Source organism: Ovis canadensis, chromosome 6 (genome assembly GCF_042477335.2).
Source record: "Ovis canadensis isolate MfBH-ARS-UI-01 breed Bighorn chromosome 6, ARS-UI_OviCan_v2, whole genome shotgun sequence".
Lineage (NCBI taxonomy): Eukaryota > Metazoa > Chordata > Mammalia > Artiodactyla > Bovidae > Ovis > Ovis canadensis.
The window spans coordinates 114,668,914-114,688,155 of record NC_091250.1 but is presented as its reverse complement, the minus strand read 5'-3'; the positions used below and the strand labels follow the sequence as shown (position 1 = coordinate 114,688,155).

General features: G+C 38.4%; 1 protein-coding gene across 1 annotated transcript in view; it reads left to right on the top strand.

Moving 5' to 3' along the window:
- Positions 1 to 16,246, top strand: part of HPSE (heparanase) — a 50,084-nt gene extending 33,838 nt beyond the window's left edge. The window contains exons 5-12 of the mRNA XM_069594540.1: positions 1,116 to 1,284; positions 1,724 to 1,771; positions 2,253 to 2,346; positions 2,785 to 2,891; positions 4,477 to 4,591; positions 7,661 to 7,779; positions 8,943 to 9,089; positions 14,285 to 16,246. Of these exons, the coding sequence (XP_069450641.1) occupies positions 1,116 to 1,284; positions 1,724 to 1,771; positions 2,253 to 2,346; positions 2,785 to 2,891; positions 4,477 to 4,591; positions 7,661 to 7,779; positions 8,943 to 9,089; positions 14,285 to 14,444 (959 nt within the window). The 3' untranslated portion in view covers positions 14,445 to 16,246. The remainder of the gene's footprint in view (positions 1 to 1,115; positions 1,285 to 1,723; positions 1,772 to 2,252; positions 2,347 to 2,784; positions 2,892 to 4,476; positions 4,592 to 7,660; positions 7,780 to 8,942; positions 9,090 to 14,284) is intronic.
- The last annotated feature ends 2,996 nt before the right edge of the window (positions 16,247 to 19,242 follow it).

Genomic DNA, 19,242 nt, shown 5'->3' with positions numbered 1-19,242 from the left:
TCCTACATTGTAGGCAGATTCTTTACTAATAACGCTAGGCAATTATGAGTTAGAGAAATCTTAGAGGAGTTAGCATTTGAACCCAGGCAGTCTGGCTCTAGAACGAGGTCATTGCTCTCTTGAGACTTCTGTTCTGGAGGTAAGGAGCCAGACCTACCAGAAAGCAAGCAAAGAAGTGATACATATCTATAGTGGCATGTGTTATGAGAAACTCCAGCCACAGATTTGGGGGCTCGGTGGCTAAGGATAACTAACAAGGTGAAGCACTGAAGCAAAATGGAAGGGTAGAGGCAACCATGTCTTAGCTAGATGCTGCTGACCAGGCTTCCTGCAGCAACTATGTGAACCATAGGTCATCCTTACCTGTCTCTGTACATCCCTGCCTCCCAACTTTTCTACCCTACCCATCCCCAAGTCTTTCTGCTCTTCAGGGCAAGATAAAACAGTGATGTCATCACGTGTCCCTCTTCCTTAGGCTCCATTTTGCAAAGAGAAGGTCTGGTTTTCAGGGTAAAGGAGAAGAGTAAAGTCATTTGGGAAGTAGATTAGACATTTCCCGTGCCTTCCTCCCATCTCTTCAGTTTTGTTACTTCCAGATTACTTCATATATAATTTGCCCTTGTAATTCTCAATAAGACTTTTTTTAAAGAATTTGTCTTAATTTTTATCTGCTATTAAGATAACTTTTGACATTATAGAGGCAATATGGAGCTTCAAAAATTCTAATTAGTGAAGATGACACACGCGTATGGCAATATAAGCTCAACAAGACTTTTAATTACATTGTAGAAATGGGTTTTTAAATGCCTTCTCCTCGCAGTCTTTTTTAAAGTAAATTAGGCTATTAAATACTGGATATAGACTATTTCCTGAATATCCATTGGTTTAATATACCCATCATTAATTTCCAACTGTTTTATTACCCCCTCATACTTCAGTTATATAACTTAAATTTTTGTTTTCTTGTAACATCTCCTTTATAACTAGGTATTTTACCTTTCTTGACTTTGGATTTTAAGGTTTCGTAATGTGAAAAATGCCCTGTTGCTTTTATGTTTGCCTCTAAATAGAAAAAAATTCTAGGTGAGCATTTATTTTGAGAATTGCTCTTTCAGAACCTAACAGTTTCCAGAGGAAAGCTGGTATTTTCATCAATGGATGGCAGTTAGGAGAAGATTTTATTGAATTGCGTAAACTTCTAGGAAAATCTGCTTTCAAAAATGCAAAACTCTATGGTCCTGATATTGGCCAGCCTAGAAGAAGTACTGTTAAGATGCTGAAGAGGTAAGAACTAGAGGAAGCAGAACCATTCTTAAAATTATTTTTCTTCGGTGGAGGATCCTCAATAAACCACCTGTTATTAAATAATCTTTGGACTTCCCTGGTGGTCCAATGGTTAAGATTCTGTGCTTCCATTTCAGAGGGGCCTGGGTTTGGTCCCTGGTCAGGGAAGTTCCAAGTGCCACATGGTACAACCAATAAATAAGTAAGCCATTTTGTTGCCTGACTAGATGGTTTACCAAAAGAGCAAACACTGACTGGCTCAGAATATCAAAGATTTGGGGGCAAATGGCACCTGTGATTAAAAATTTGTATTAGAATTAGGAAGTTTGTGTTGCTTTATCCTAAAGTAGTAACCAGCCCATTTATAGGGAAAATAACTTGTGTGCATATATTATCCATAAAAGAATTAAGTGATAATATAATAGATTTTTTTTTCTAGTTTCCTAAAAGCTGGGGGAGAAGTGATTGATTCAGTTACTTGGCATCAGTAAGTATGTCTCCTACTGTTAATACTAAGAAAGTACAGCTAGCTTTACTTATGACCTAGTTTTCAAAACAATGTTTTCATTAAGTGCTAATTGACTTTATAGTGTCTCAAGCGGCATTGTACTAGGATTTTAATATTAATAAAGCAAAAATTTTAACTAATTTTAAGTAACATGGTGATTTCTACAAGATCAAAGCACACTTTCATTTAAGTCATAGAACAGATATGTGGCTAAAATGAATACACTTGCCAATGAATGGATAACCCACAATACATACACTTATGACTATGTTTTCTCAAGACAGAGTAACTGGTCTCCTCCCATCTTATTCTCTCCTTAGTAGAACCTCTGCCTTTTTTTTTTTTTTTTAAATAGCACAGGGGTGGGAAGAAGTAGAAAGGAGGACAAAGGTTGCTAGTTAACTTAAAAGCAGAAAGTAAAGTTTGGTATTTCTTCCTGAATATGTTCTGAATAATTCAGCTACTATGTGAATGGGCGAAATGCTACCAAAGAAGATTTCCTAAACCCTGATATACTGGACACTTTTATTTCATCTGTGCAAAAAACTTTCCAGGTAATAGTCTTTTTTTTTTCCCCCTCTCTTTTTAATGTAAAACCACAGTACTTTGTAGTCTAGCTAGTCCTAAATTCTGTGGGTATATAAATGTACATGTTTTTCCAGTTTTAGAGAACAGGCACTAGGTCTTATTTACCTTCAGTTCCTTCCTCTTGGGTCTTACCCATGTATATTGATTAGAAATTAAAAATATTTCCCACAGCCGTTCAGTAGAATAACTCTCATAGTCTGTAAGAATGGGGTTATTTGCATTCCTTCCACACCTAGTATTCCAATAAAAGTTAATTGCCCCAAACCTAAATGACTGTGAACATATTTTATAACTGTATTGGATGGTGGGTCTTGGGAATGCAAGGTTTTGAATGTGGAGTAATCTTTAGCATCATATTTTGTCCTCTCACTTGCAATTACAAAGGAGACTTTTCTGTTCCACAGATTGTTGAGAAGATAAGACCCCACAAGAAGGTTTGGTTAGGAGAGACCAGTTCTGCATTTGGGGGTGGAGCACCCTTGCTGTCCAACACCTTTGCTGCTGGCTTTATGTGAGTGAGCCTGCACTTGTCTCAGGGACCATATAGTACTCTCCTGTTCTTCTATTCAGCTGAAATAACTCATCGGCCAAAAATCAAGGACAATTTCTATGGCAAAACTCCAAAATTCATGCCAGATTTTACAATAAAATAATTTACTAAATTAGTTGGACATCTTTAATGCGTGCCTCAGATTAATCATTGTATGAATGAACTGCTTTAGAAGTTTTGTTCCTTAATTATGGCCCAGAACTATGTGAAGCATTCCTTTCTCTAAAGAAGCACGTGGTAAAAGAGTGTATCAAGAGCCTTGACCCTGAGAAGGATACTGAGTACTTATAGCTCTGTTCATAGATTCTCAAGACCGTTTAGAGCCTGGAAGTAGGAGGTCACACCCGAGGGGCTGCCAATGAATGTGAAGATTTACTAAATCACCACCTTGTCCAACCTCCACAAACTTGATTGCTTGAAAACCAACTTGTTTCAGTTCAGTTCAGTTCAGTTCAGTCGCTCAGTCGTGTCCGACTCTTTGCAACCCCATGAATTGCATGCTATTACTCGGTTAACGCCCTTAACCTAACGTTCTGTATCCTCACTGAGCTTTATTCTCTTTCCTTTCCTACCCTCATTCTTAGAAGCCCTGAATAAAGCACACATCTTTATCCTTATGTAGGGGCATGAGGAACAGAGAAAACAGTGGAAGTGTTTGTTTTGCCACTAAATAAAGATGTGGAGGAGTCCCCTGGTAGTCCTGTGGTTAGGACTTTGCCTTCCAATGCAGGGGGTGTGGGTTCGATCAACTGGTTAGGGACCGCATGTCTCTAGATCAAAAACCAATCGCCAGTCCAGGTTCGATGCATGAAGACAGGGTGCTCAGGGCTGGTGCACTGGGATGACCCAGAGGGATGGGATGGGGAGGGAGGTGGGAAGGGGGTTCAGGATGGGGAACACATGTACACCCATGGCTGATTCATATCAATGTATGGCAAAAACCACTACAATATTGTAAAGTAATTAGCCTCCAGTTAAAGTAAATAAAAATAAAATTAAGTTAAAAAAGAAAAACCAAAACGTAAAACAGAAGCAATACTGTAACAAATTCAATAATGACTTTAAAAATGGTCCACATTAAAAAAAAAAAAGATGGAGGAAAGAGATGTCCATAGAAGCTTTATTATTTTGCGTTTCACTGACCACCAGCAACCTTTACTTCTATCCTCAACATGGGGATGGTGGTGGAGAGGTGGCGGGTGGGAGGGGGAGCATGGATCCAACAGGATGGAGAACAATTGTCCGTATTGTCTAATTGTCTATAGCTGTGGGCATCTATGGCTTTGTAGACGTTATCCTACCCTGATAGGGACTCCTATGGCATATTAACAGTCTTCAAGACTTTGTTATCATGCAGCAGTGTGAGAGCACATGAAGAAAAGGATAGTCTCTATTTCATCGGAATGTCTTATTCATGACTAATACCACTTTTCTGGTTTTCTGTCAACTCTTCCCACACAGAGGAATAAATCAGAATAGTGTAGAGGTAAAATTGAGTTATTTTGTTTTCCAAATCTGAAGAAAGCTTGGCCTCACTCTGTTCCAGGTGGCTGGATAAATTGGGCCTGTCGGCCAGAATGGGCATAGAAGTGGTGATGAGGCAAGTGTTGTTTGGAGCCGGAAACTACCACCTAGTGGATGGAAATTTTGAACCTTTGCCTGTAAGTGACCATTATTTTCCTATTATTGTGAGTCGTTTAAATTACTGAGGTCGCCCATTTTAAGCTTTTATGAGGAGTCAATTCTCTCGTTAAATTCAGGGCTCTTAGTAAGTAGCCAAACCATGGAAAGGTGGACTGGAAGAAATCTTAGAAGAAACCCACTGTAACATTTTTGTGTCTCAAGAGATAGAGACCCAGAAATAATGATTTCAACGTGAGTCACTGGGGTCATGTCATGAGATTTTTTTTTTAAGGGGGTAATTTGAAATTTTATGACTTCAATTTTACATGATAACAAACTTGAATCAACTAGTTTTCAAAGTAAATCAAAGTTGAAATTGCCATTAGTATCCAAAGTTTCAAAATGTTTTTATGTCATGTTACTTAACTTTTAGATGACCTAGTACCATGTATTTGTTCAAAAATATCACCCTAAGATTGGCTATTTTGTTAATAATCTTCAAGATATTTATGAATAAAGTCTCATTTCCACCCTATCTCCAACTACATCTGGTGCTAAATCAGGAACTGTAGCCTTTCATATAAAAACCACCTTGAAGATATATATATATGAATAGTATAGATATAGCTCTGAGAAGTATGACCTTGATTTTTGTTGTCTAAAATAGCATTTGAGAATATCTGTTTTCTAAGAATAATTCCTACGGGAATTATTTGAACACTGTAGGAAAGCTAAGAAGGTCTGCAAAAAGCACATGCTAAATATAAGCTAGGCTTTTGTGGTTTATAGATATCCCCCTAAAATTGCTTTTAATCTATAGTGGTCCAAGCTCATGGAGCACACTGTTCATAATAAAACATTTCTACAAAATGGAATCTCTTCCCCAAGTCATTTATAAAATGAGTTAAACCAAGTATGATCATTTCACTGAACAAATATCCAAAATCTACTACTGGCCATTTCTTAAATGGACCTTGAACAAGGAAGAGAAGTTAATAATTTCTTCACAATGTGCTCTAAGTACAATATCTAGAAATTCGCTACTTTACCCCGTCACTCTTTATAACTAATGCCAGCTATTTATAATGTTGTCTAAAGCTTCAAACACAAACTTTTGACTTAAGAACTCTTTGTATATATGCTAAATATATTTCTTCCTCAAGGTTTACAAGTCAGCTAGAAAAACTTGAAGGAGTAAATGGTACCATTGACATCTGCAGGATCCTAGGGAATCAGCCTTAAAGCTATTGTACATGTCTGTTTTCTTATTTGATTTGCATAACAGTCCTGGAAGGTGGCAACACAGGTGTCTTAGATTCATCTATCTATTTATTAATTGTTTAATTGGAGGATAATTTCTTTATAATGTGCTGGTTTTTGCTGTACAACAATGCAAATAAATCATAATTTTATATATGTGTGTGTATATATATCCACTCTCTTTTGAACCTCCCTCTCTCCTCCCATCCCACCCCTCTAGGTCATCACAAGACGCCAGGCTTGACTCCCCATTTTTCAAATGTTTTTGTTGTTCAGTGGCTAGGTGGTTTCCTGTTCTTTGTGACCCCGTGAACTGCAGCACACCAGGCCTCCCTATCCCTCACTATCTCCTGGAGTTTGCTCAAACTCATGTCCATTGAGTCAGTGATGCCATCCAACCATCTCATCCTCTGTCGTCCCTTTCTCCTCCTGCCCTCAATCTTTCCCAGCATCAGGATCTTTTCTAATGAATCGGTTCTTTGCATCAGGTGGCCAAAGTACTGAAGTTTCAGCTTTGGCATCAGTCCTTCCAATGAATATTCAGGGTGGATTTGCTTTCTCATTTTTCACACAGGGACGTTCAAATTAAGGGATGCTTGTGGGATTTGCTGGAGGTCACACTGTCTTGTTATTCTAAAGAATCCTATACAAATCCTGGCTCTTAACCTGCTTGCTTTCTATCCACCCACCCACCTCCCCTCACAGAATCGTGCTAAAGTTATGCCTCTTTTGAAAGCATTTAATTGATTCTTCTCTGTAAAACCTTAAGTCTCCAGTGTAAAATCTAAAGCAGAGAAACAAAAGCTGTTTGCCTATTAAATCTGCTTTATCTCAGTTCAAGGGCTTCCCTGTGGCTCAGCTGGTAAAGAATCCACCTGCAATGTGGGACACCTGGGAGGAAGGGCTGACGTTATATATATCTAGTGAATTAAAAAATAACTTTCTTATTATGAAAAATTTCAAAGTAAAGGGAAAAATATATGAAGCCCTAATCTTGTTTAATCCATAATCCTACCTGTCCCTCACCTCCCACTTACTGGATTACTTCCAAGCAAACCTCAGGTATATCATTTTATCTGTAAGTATTTCAGTATGTTTCTCCTTTGGAAAAACATAACACAATATAATTATCACACTTTAAAATATTGACAATAACTTCTTAATATCATTAAATATTTAGTCAGTGTTTCACATTTTCCTTACTGTCTCAACTGTCTTTAGCAGTTGGTTTATTCACATCAGAATCCAAACAAGGTCCATATATTGCATATATTATGTCTCTTTTTTAAGCATTTATTATATCTCTTAAGCCTGTTAATCTTTAACTTCTCCCTCCCTCTCTTTTTTTTTTTTCCCTTGGAATTGATTAATTAAACAAACCAGGTAATTTGTTCTATAATGTTTTCTACATTCTGCATTTTACTAAGGTTTCAGAGGCAGTTCTGTTCCACAGATAGAAGTTTTTATCTTTCAAACTTGGCTTTGTATGTGTATATGTGTATGTGAGTGTGTATCTAAAATTTTTGCTTTGAGTTTTGAATTCTTGGATGACAGACAACACAGAATATTTATACTGCCTCTGAGCAATCAGTTATATTCTTGAGATCTACCTCCTAGCAGACATAGCCCTCTGAATCATGGAAATATAGTCCTCTGGTGATGAACAGCAGCAACAAGATCCTGCCCTCAGATTCACGGTGGCAACACAGACCAAAAGATGAATCTTTTAAATACCTCCAGGATAACAATCACACTGTTTGTAGGATAGCTATTTGTTTGACACTGTTTTTGTTAAAAAGTAAGTAAAGATCTATTTTGTCCCTCCCCTCTCCAATCACTCCAACTAGGATTATTGGCTCTCTCTTCTGTTCAAGAAACTGGTGGGCAACAAAGTGTTAATAGCAAGTGTGAAAGGTCCAGACAGACACAAACTGCGAGTATATCTTCATTGCACAAACATCAACCAGTAAGTGTGTAACACACCCTTTACCAATCAAGTTTTAATAAGTAAGCACACAACTTCCTACTCTAACACCCTGCTGTCTTCTATTTATACAGTGGATCTAATGTGTCTCATTGTCCTTTATTTGTTTTCATTCTCATAGTGATATGGTGCCAGAGTCAAGCTAAAAAAAAAAAAAAAGAGGTTAAATGTAGGCATTTACAGTCCAGCAAAGATTTGTACAATGATTTGATTAACATAATACATAATAAAAATATATCCTGAATTTAAATAAAGAATAGTACAAATGTAAGCACATAAAACAGATTTCATATGCATGATTAATCAATTGAATGACTATGGATGAATATAAATATGAATTCATATGAGTGAATAGTTATGTGACTATACTTATCATTTTGAATCATATCTGATTAATTTAATAAAGAAGAAAAATTAAAAGGTGACTGATAACAACTCTCATGTTTTCAGAAGTTTTAACCCAATTTCTGGAATTGAGAGGCCATAGAGATTTTTATAGTATAGTACTCTGGCTTTAGGTAGCAAAAAATATTCCTAAGTTTGAAATTTTTCTCTTCTTAGTTTCAGTTTGTCTTTCCTGATAGAATAATACCAAAATATTAATTTTAGCTACAAAGGCTATCCGCGGTTTCCTATTTCACTGAATGGGAACTCTGTGTTTGGTGAGTGGCCCCATTAGGACTGGTAGGGAATGACTTAGGTGGATAAATTCTGTAAAATGTTGGTAGATTTAACTTTCTTATTTGTGTTGGTCTTTTCATAAGGTTAGAAAAAGTCTTGGTTTATATGGTTTATAATATGAATTCATATGAGCCCACAAAATTTTCCTTTTATCATTTAGCTTTCCTAAGTTTGAACATGTATGAGCTGACTGACTTCCTCACAAGTCAGTCTGGCAAAGCAGCAAAGATTGCAAAGTGCTAAAGCCCAGGAAATGGTTGTGTAAAGAGCAATATTTTTATCACATTTTCAAAACAGGACCACATCAGCTGTCTGATACTATCATAACTGGAAGATGCAAAGAGGGTGCAGCATCACTAAAAATACTAAATACATTTGGTATTATCTGTGATTATATTGTAACCAACTACTTAATTGCTTAAATTAAATAAACACTTTTATTGAGTTCATGTATTTGCTTTCAGCCCTAGGTATAAAGAAGGAGATTTAACTCTCTATGCCTTAAACCTCCATAATGTCACCAAGTACTTGAAGTTACCACATCACTTTTTTAACAATCGAGTGGATAAATACCTCGTAAAACCTTCAGGACCTGATGGCTTACTTTCTAAGTGAGTAATTTTCTTGGTTCATTTCCAACTTTCACCCAAAGTGAATTTTATTGGTATTTGCCAGAATATTGTGTGTTGACAGGGAGCAAAAGAAAAAAAATCAACTATTTCAAGTTCTAACAATTCTTAATATTCAGGAAGTTATATGCGAATACACACCAATACAGGTGTAACTCATTTGGAGAATCAAAGCAGAAGGACGGGAAGACAAACAGCAGTTATCTTACAGAAATGTTTTCATTTCAAGACAACTTGGTGTATATCAGGATCCACTCAATGCATTTAGATTATTTGCTCCAAAAAAATAATCCTTGGTAATACAGTCACTAACGCAAAAATACCTGTATGTAATTGCTATATAAAGGCATAGGAGTTGCTATAAAATATCATGTGTCATGGATGTGATTCTCTTACAGTATCGCAATAGTTTTTTATTGGTTAGAGTGAAGAAAAAGGGTGGTCAGAAATGTGCCTTTAGGTGAATTATTTAAAGTTGGTTCTTAAACATTTTACTTTTAAAAGCCCATGATTGAATATGTCTTAAAAAGCTTATATTCAACAGAATACCCAAGGGACTTCCCTGGTGGTCCAATGGTTAGCACTCCACGCTCCCAATGCAAGGCACCTGGGTTTAACTCCCGATCAGGCAACTAGATCCCATATGCTGCAACTAAAGTTTGCATGCCATAACAAAGACTGAAGACCCTGCATGTGCAAATAAGGCGCAGCCAAATAAATAAACAGTCTTCTAAAACCAGACTACCCAAGAATGAGTTAGGCATGACAAATATTTCTGTCCAGCATGTGTTGGAAGGATCTCTTTTCTTCATGGCTATTCTCATACTATGTGTGTGTGTGCTCAGTTGCTCAGTTGTGTCTGACTCTTTGCCACTCCATGGGCTCTGGCCCGCCAAGCTCCTCTGTCCATGGGATTATCTCGGCAAGAGTACTGGAGTGGGTTGCCAGTTCCTCTTCTAGTGGATCTCCCATCTCTGCAAATGCTCTATGAGTGATGTTTTCAGTGACAGCATCAGAACCTGAAAAAGTGCCATAAACATGCTTTCTCCAAAGTCCTATCCCCATGCTGCGAAGTCGCTTCAGTCGTGTCCAATTCTGTGCGACCCCATAGACGGCAGCCCACCAGGCTCCTCCGTCCCTGGGATTCTCCAGGCAAGAACACTGGAGTGGGTTGCCATTTCCTTCTCCAGTGCATGAAAGTGAAAAGTGAAAGTGAAGTCGCTCAGTCGTGTCCGACTTTTCACAACTCCATTGACTGCAGCCCACCAGGCTCCTCCGTCCATGGGATTTTCCAGGCAAGAGTACTGGAGTGGGGTGCCATTGCCTTCTCCGCCTATCCCCACAGACAAACATTATTAACAATGGGTATCACTCCATGGTTTTTTTCCTGTCCTTTATTTTACTATATATAACTGTAATCATACAACTTCTAATAGGAGAAATTGAAGGAGAACCCACAAGTTTTCCCAAGTATCTTTCCATTTATAGTCTTTGTAGACATTTTAATGGGCTGCATGTTTTATAAAATACCATGGTTTGCTTACTCATTTTCCTACTGTTTTCTCCCATACTTTTTCCCCCGTTATAAATAATGTATATTTGAATAACAGATACTTCTCTCTTTGGGGATTTTGACACTTTTTAAAGCTCTTAGCATATTTGTGTCTGGCACCAGGAAGGGAAAAACTCTGAAGTAACCGAATAACAGTTGTAGAGTTAGATGTATCTTAAGAGGGACTTCGCTGGTGGTCCAGTGGTTGAGACTCTGTGCTCCCAATGCAGGTGTCACAGGGTCGATCCCTGGTTGGGGAACTAAGATCCTGAGTGGCATAGCAAAAAGCAAAGTCTTCGAGATCATTTTTGTTTAGCCTTAGATGGGTATCTAGGGCCATTCAGCCCTGTTTGTTTCCTCTCTGTTGGATCTCACAGCATCTGCTGGTGACTGTTCTCTGTGGCAAGGAGTAGGTGCCTTTGGACCTTTCATCTGCTGCTCTTAGTTCTATTCCCTGGAGCAGAGGATGGAATCTGCACTTCATGCCTGCGGACAAGTGGGTTTAGAGGATTTTTTTTTTCTTCTCTTTCTGGTAGGGGAGAGTAGCATACACTCTGTGTTAATTTTTATTTCCAATTAGGTGTCAATGTTGTAAAAATTGACAAGTATTAAAATATCTGGATTTCTAGCTTTCCTTTGAAAATAGGTGCTCTGGCAACTCTGGGGTGTTTTCCCAATTCGATGGAGCTGAACTGGGATTATTCACTTTAGACAACTCATCTAGCTCTCTGTTCCCCTTAGTCCCTATGTGACCCTGCTGTCATGGGCCTGTCCTACTGCTGGTACGTCACTTCCTTGACCCCGAGGGCATTTGAGTTTGCTACTCTTAATCTGAAACAACACAGAATGCTCTGTTTTCTCCAGAATAACTCTCAGATATTTGAGGGACAATCGGACTGTCTTCTCTCCAGGCTCAATATGCCCAGTTTTTTCAGTGATTCTTCTCTATGCTTTTTTACCAGACCCTGTTGCATTCTGATCATATATTTCATGCTTTATACTTGGAAAACTGGTGAAATTGTGGACATTGTTGTATTACCCTAAGTTCTTCTTGATGACTATATATTACTTATATTTTTCTCTCTTTAAAAGGTTGCAAAAGTATCCCAGATACATTTAATGAATGCACAGTTTGCACACATGCTCATGCTAACAGCCTCAGGGGGTTAAATAATGATTACCTTTAAAAAGTTAGTTTTCACTTATATAACTTCTATAGTGCCCATATAAGGTCCTGTATCATAAGTATTTAATAAATATTTGAACTGAATATACGTTAACATAAAAGCAGTATTTTATAGTTATCTCAGATGACTTTTGCCCACCTTCTCCAATTCTACCAAATCTGTTGCTTGCTAATTCCTTCCAGCTCTATTTGGTCTGAAACTTGACAAGCATGTCTTCTATTTCTTGTCACCATATTACTAACTTAGAAATAGGAAATAAGACACTACCTTCAAATAAAACCCTACCCTTATTGGCCAGCCCAATAAGGAAATATTCCGCATGCTTTAAGCTTACACTCAGTATGCGGATAACACCTTTTAGATATATTCATAGCTGATTAAACAGTGTAGACAGGTAGATTAGATATTACCTTGCCCATGTTTCATCATCTTAACCCAGAGCAGCATTAATTTACAGTGATCAGACTTAGCTTTAAACCCTGTGACCTCTCTCAAAGACTTTCTGAAACGTTTTTGTGCACCTCTGTCACAGTCCTCAATCTCTTGCAGAAGAGCTCTAACTATCACCATTTAGAGATGTTGTCGAGACCTATTTTTGTTTGCGGTTTCCTGATGGTGGTCATGGCGTTTCCTCCTCCACCCCTTGCAGGAAGTGCTGTGATATAGGTGCTGAGACAAAGCTCGGGTGCATGTGAGCTGAGTGTAACTGCAATGCAGGCTTGTTAGCCTTCAGCACAATTATGGTTATCTTATTACATCTTTAGGTACAGAGCCCACAACTGGGCATTTAAGCAAGGAATAATGGAAACTAATTTCTCTGCTGACTGATACTTGGTAAGGATAGAGTGTGAGAGCTCTTTAAAAATGAAAACTTTGTAACAATGCTAAACTGGAAACAAACAAGTGTCTAACACTAGACAATTTAGTAAATAAAATGCTGGTACAATGGAATCTTGTGCAGTCATTAGAATGATGCAGTGGATGAATGTTTAATGGTGTGAGCAAATGTTAGGATATGTTAAGGGGGAAAGAATTAAGTTTTAAGAGACTATATACTGTATGCTCATTTTTGTCCATATGAAAATATGTATGTTCATACATACATTAAAAAGAGATGAAGAAATATACATCAAAATCTTAAAAATGGTCATGAGATAGTTTGCTTCTGTTATATTTATTTATCTGCATAATAAGGATGATGATAGATAATACTTTTACATGCTTATTATGTATAAGGCACTGTTATAAGTATTCTACATATAATATATGTATTACAGGTATGACATAAACTCTGGCATTAACCTAAATTTTCAACAACATAAAACTTTTTCTTTATAAAAATTTCATAACATAAAAACCATTTAAGAAAAAGATAAAAGAGATAAAAATATCATTTAGAATTATGGAAGTAAGTATCAATAAAACTAAAAGTAGACTAAAGCTTTTTTCCTAAGCTCTTACTTATATAAGATTTGTTGCCGTAAGAATATATTGCTGTGTTTAGTTGCTTCAGTTGTGTCCGACTTTTTGTGACCTCATAGATTGTAGCCCACCAAGCCCCACTGTGCATGGGGATTCTCCAGGCAAGAACACTGGAGTGGATTGCCATACCCTCCTCCAGGGGATCTTCCCAACCTAGGGATGGAACATTGCATCCCTGGGTTGCAATCTCCCACATTGCAGGCAGATTCTTTACCGTCTGAGCCACCAGGGAAGCCCAAGTATATATTAATTTGATTTCAATAATAATAAATATACATAACACTTGTCCTTGATTTTTTTCTATTTTTGACTCAGTTTTTAATTTAAATTTTAATAGTGAGATGCAAAGAAAACAATTATTTTTTTAAATCCATGGTTTAGCTAAAGAAAATCATTTTTCTTCACCGCAGCAATATATATTCTACCAAAGTAGCTTAACAGCTTAAGAAAATGAATACATACCTCCTGGGAGACGGGAAGTAAGAGGGTTTACAGACATAGTTACAAGTGGGAAATTGACAATCATTTTGTATGTTAAATTCATGCAAGTCATATTCCATCCTATATATTTGCTTCATATCTAGATGTTTACAATTACTTACCATTCCCCCCAAAAATGCCACAAATCCAGAAGTGTGTCATCTTCATCCTTTTTACACCTCCATCATCTTGCCTAGTATGGATTGTATGTGCTTCATTTTCTGTAAAGGGCCGGATAGTAAATATTTGGGGGCTTTGCAGACCGTATGGTTTCTGTCACAACTGTTCAGCTCTACCAGTGTAGCTTAAAGGTCATCTCGGTCAAATACTTACCTGACATAGTGTTCAAATACAAGTTACATGATATAAACTGCCACAGGAAAAAAATTGGGGCCTTAAAAAGTTCTCAGGACTTTTATAGACTAGATGGAAGATGTACAGCTTGGCTAACCTGGATGCATCTTTCCCCTTTGCAGATCTGTCCAGCTCAATGACCAAATTCTGAAGATGGTGGACGAACAAACCCTGCCAGCTTTGATAGGAAAACCTCTCTACCCAGGAAGTTCACTGGGCATGCCACCTTTCTCATACGGATTTTTTGTGATAAGAAATGCCAAAGTTGCTGCTTGTATCTGAAAGTGAAAGACATGTACTAGCCTGGAGATTGAATTTTTGAGTGTATTGATAAGAGGAAAGCAAAATTCAAACTATAGGAAGGCAAGCAGATGTATTACAGACCCAGTGGGTGGGAGATTTCGAGTCCTTGGGAGACTCAGTATGAGATTTAGCACAGAATTTTGTTCTAAGTGGACCCCTGCTAATAAGGCCAAACACCATGGTTATATGTTTACATGTAGTATTTTAAAGTTATTAAAAATGTACATGATATAATACAGCCAGGAGCCAAGTATGTGAAGGATATATTATTAGTTTCAAGAAAGTATTTAGTTGTTTTTATTTAAAATAAAACAGTTACTAGGAAAGTGTCAGAGTCTTCCCTTATATGCTATCTCTACTGACTGCTATAGAAAAAGTTTGCTATCACAAGCTCCGAATCGTCTATGAAAGAGAGACAATCTCTTTGCATCTTAACGGAGAGCTGAGTTCAGTTGCTGTTTCCCTTCCCTTTGTTGTTTGTCTTTGTCAGTAATACCATGTGAGAAGACAGATGGCTAGATGTGATAGTATTTTCTAAAAAGATTAATGACAATTCAGAGGGAAGGGATTATATACACTTCAAATGAAATAAAAAATGACTGCAAATGAAATAGATTTACCAGGAGGAGAAAATTTAACTCCATACATTACAACCATCTGTTCGTGTTTATCTCTGTTAGTCACGTAGTCGTGTCCGACTCTGTAACCCCATGGACTGTATGTAACCCACCAGGCTCCTCTGGCCATGGAATTCTCCAGGCAAGAATACTGGAGTGGTTGCCATTCCCTTCTCCAGAGGATCTTCCCGACCCAGGGATTGAACCCAGGTCTCTCTCATTGCAGGCAGATTCTCTACTGTCTAAGCCACCAGAGAAGCCCCATGCTTACCTTTAATTTACCTTAAATTCTTGCTTTAGTTGGCTGCAAGTAACAGAAAACCCTGATTCCAGTGGCTTGAACCACCAGACATTCGTAATCCCACATAGTGAGAAGTTCAAGTTGGGTGAGCTCCACTGCTGAAAATGTCACCAAAGAAACAGGTTGCTTGTATCTCTCTGCTCTGTCACCAGCTTCATTCTCAAGCTGGAGGCATGATGTCTGTAGCTCTTCCATGGGCCCATTCAGACCTGGAAGTAGCCAGAGAAAGATGAGCCCTTTTTCTGTCTTCTTCATAGACTTTTGAACGTCTCAGAGGTTCTCTCACCAAACCTCTCTTCCTGTGTCCTTGTGTCATACTGGCCAAGAGAGGGTTGTATAGCCACTGTCTTCAACTGCCAACATCAGTGAGATTCCTCCAGTTGTCTCCTAATAATCTTGGAATGAAGGGTGTTGAGAAGTCTGTGACATTGATCACTACAGCTCCCTGCTTTTATCAGTAACAGAATGTATTATTTTCTCCTGTATCTTAATTCTACTGCTAACTGCTGCTAACTCGCTTCAGTCGTGTCTGACTCTGTGCGACCCCATAGATGATGGCAGCCCACCAGGCTCCCCCATCCCTGGGATTTTCCAGGCAAGAACACTGGAGTGGGTTGCCATTTCCTTCTCCAGTGCATGAAAGTGAAAAGTGAATGTGAAGTCGCTCAGTCGTGTCTGACTCCTAGCGACCCCATGGACTGCAGCCTGTAATTATATTTATGCCTGTTATGAATATTGTCTCATTTAAGTACATTTATAAGGAGCTAAAGCTGGTACCTAAAGTTTGGATGCTTTAATATCTTTAAATTTTATATGTCAGTGGTTTTTATATTTTCACATTTGAAATAAAGTAATTTTTGTAACCTAATGTTACAATGATTATTCTTTTAATAAAGCGTAAGCCTACAGATCCCTTGTTTCCTTCACCACTTTGTTTATACCCTAACCTTTGTTTGTCCTTTCAGCCTTCCCTACACCAAGAGTTGACCTTGACGAAAAGAGACCATCAGGCACAAACATAATTCCCTCCCTCATCGTGGAGATCGGATCATGATCAAAGTTCAATCCAGTCTATTTTTCTTCTCCCTGTCCCTTCGGCCACTTAATAAATTCAAGGCCCAATTTTTCACTGGTATTGTTATAATCTCCTAATTGGTCTCTTTGACTTTGCTTAAAATTCTTAAAAATTTTAATGGGCTTAAATGGGCTTAAAATGTGCTTAAAAATTAAAATGGCTCTCCATTCCCTTAGTAGATAGGCCCTTCCAGAACAGCACGGGCTGTTTTCTTTGGCCTCAATTCTTGCTGCTTACCCCATGAATTCTGTTCTCCCACCCACACGCTGGTTGAACAATCTGGACAAACGGCCTCCTTCACCTTTTGCTTCTGGACCTTTAGTGCTGCTCCTTCTGCTCTGCATCTGGACTCTTCTAATCGTCCTCTCTATGCGGCAAACTTTTATGTTTATTAAGACCCAAGGTCTTCCCTGGTGGTCAAGTGGCTAAGACTCCAAGCTCCCAGTGCAGAGGGCCCAGCTTCGATCCCTGGTCAGGGAACTAGACCCCACATGCTGCAACTAAAGATCCCACATGCGTGCTAAGTTGTTTCAGGGTCGTTCATGTCCACCTCTGTGCGACCCTATGGTCTATAGCCTACCAGCCTCTTCTGTCCATGGATTTCCCAGGCAAGAACACTGGAGTGGGTTGCCATTCCATCCTCCAGGGGATCTTCCTCACCCAGGGATTGAACCCGAGTCTTTCATGCCTCCTGCATTGGCAGGCAGATTCTTTACCACTAGTGCCACCTGGGAAGCCCCAAAGATCCCACACATCACAGCAAAGATGGAAGATCCCCCATGCTGCAGCTAACATCTGGCACATCAAATAAAAAAATATTAAAAAAAGGAAAAAGACCCAGCTCAAACAGCAGTTTCAATGCCTTCCCCATCATCTGAGTAGCTTTAGTCATATTTCTTTCCTCCTATAGCAGTTTAGACATTTATTTTTGTATGGTTGATGATAGTCCACTAGTTTTTAAATTAGTTCTTAGGTTACTTTATCAAATGCAACTTATATGTTTATTTACATTCCCATAGACCTTGCAAAGGACACTAACACGGCTAGTTTACCTGAAACTGCAGCACAACAAACTTAATAAGGCAAATCTGCATATTTAACAAAATATTTCTAAACATACCTTAAAAAATTTAAAACACAATTAAAAAAAATTCTTATACATCTAAAAAAAAATCACACAAAAATTTAGTAGATCAAGTTCCCTAAGCATTTAAACACCTTAAAAACAACATTAATTACAAAACCTATATAAACACAATTTGTACGAAAATGTCATTTTCTCATGCCAAAGTTACAAATTTACTATCCTAGCCAGAGTTAACAGAATTACCAGTTCAGGGCCTCTATACCAAGTACGGTAACCATTAGCATTTGACTAGAGAATCTAGAAACAGGATATAGAACCACTAGTGTGTTGGGTTCAACCCCTTCCTATGCTTAGGTAGAAGAAAAGTCTGAGATAAGGACTTGGGGTCCAGTAGTTTATTTGGGATCTCAGGAAGCAGGCATGAGAGATCAGGGAGAGTGAGATGGAGGAAAAGGAAAAGCCAGTATTGAAGTTTGTTGTTGAATTTGCTGCAATAGGCAATGAGAGTTCAGTTCCACCAGTACCACTGAGAAACAGGGATGCCTTTCATAATTTTTCTCTTATTATTCTCATGTTTCTTAGCAGGTATCATTTCATACTCACTTTATTGTCAATTATAATTTTCACAAAGAACATCTGCTTCACATAAAATAGTTTTAAGGCCAAACTGAAAGCAGTTAGGAACTCTCTTCAGAGAGGAGCCAAGGGAAAGACATTCAAAGAAAGTGTGGAAACAGGAAAAAAGAAATTATCTGGCTATCATTTGAAACTTAGTTTGGCTATTTGTGACTGGTTATCCTTAGTATTTTGATCGCCTAACCCTGAGGTAATTACCAATTAAATGACTGAGCAGGTATGCATTTAGACCACCACAGCACAGAATCACATCAGTCTAATAACTTCCTTGTTGAATTAATGTAATAGAACACATGGAGGAGGAGGGTTGTGTGATCAGGAGGTATTCCCTGGCAATGCTGACCCTTGGCCTAAACATCATACTTGTCCCCCAGAAACCCTATGAAGACCCACATCCTCAAAGAGTACCCTTATCCTAGGGTCAGTACACACTCAGAAGCTCTCTGTTGTCCTCCACTGAATCAGGGTTGCAAGAACGCCTATCCCTCTGTAGCAGATCCCAACTGGCAAACTATTGCAACATTTATAACTGGGGGTGGGCGGGGTGAGGGGGATAGGTAGGAAAAGTCCACCTTGGATGGCTAGACCAGCAAAGGCAGCCACTTTAGAATGTACCTCATCCTCAGAGGCAGGCGTATGACCCTTTACCTGAAGTGCTTATCTGTCTCAGTCTATTTGTTTTGGCTGCAAATGAATGGCAGTCTCTAGATTGCTATTTATCACTGCCCTCCAGTTATGTGTCTTTAACAGTGAGCTCATCTGTTTCCAGCTTCTGAAAGAGTAAGTTGCATAGCCAGCTGGAACAAGTACGCTTCAGCACGCTACTGCTCTCTCGTCCTTGGAGCATGTCTTTTATTTTCACAGAAAATGTCCTAAGCTAAGTCTAGTGACCTGACTACAAACACTTGCCTGTTTGTTTCTTTAAGGAAGGAAGAAGTTTATGCAGGTTAAGTTTATATTAGGACTAGAATGGCTATATCTTTTAAGTCCCCTTCTGACTTCTATATACATGCTAAGTCACTTCAGTCGTGTCCGACTCTGTGTGACCCCCATAGACGCAG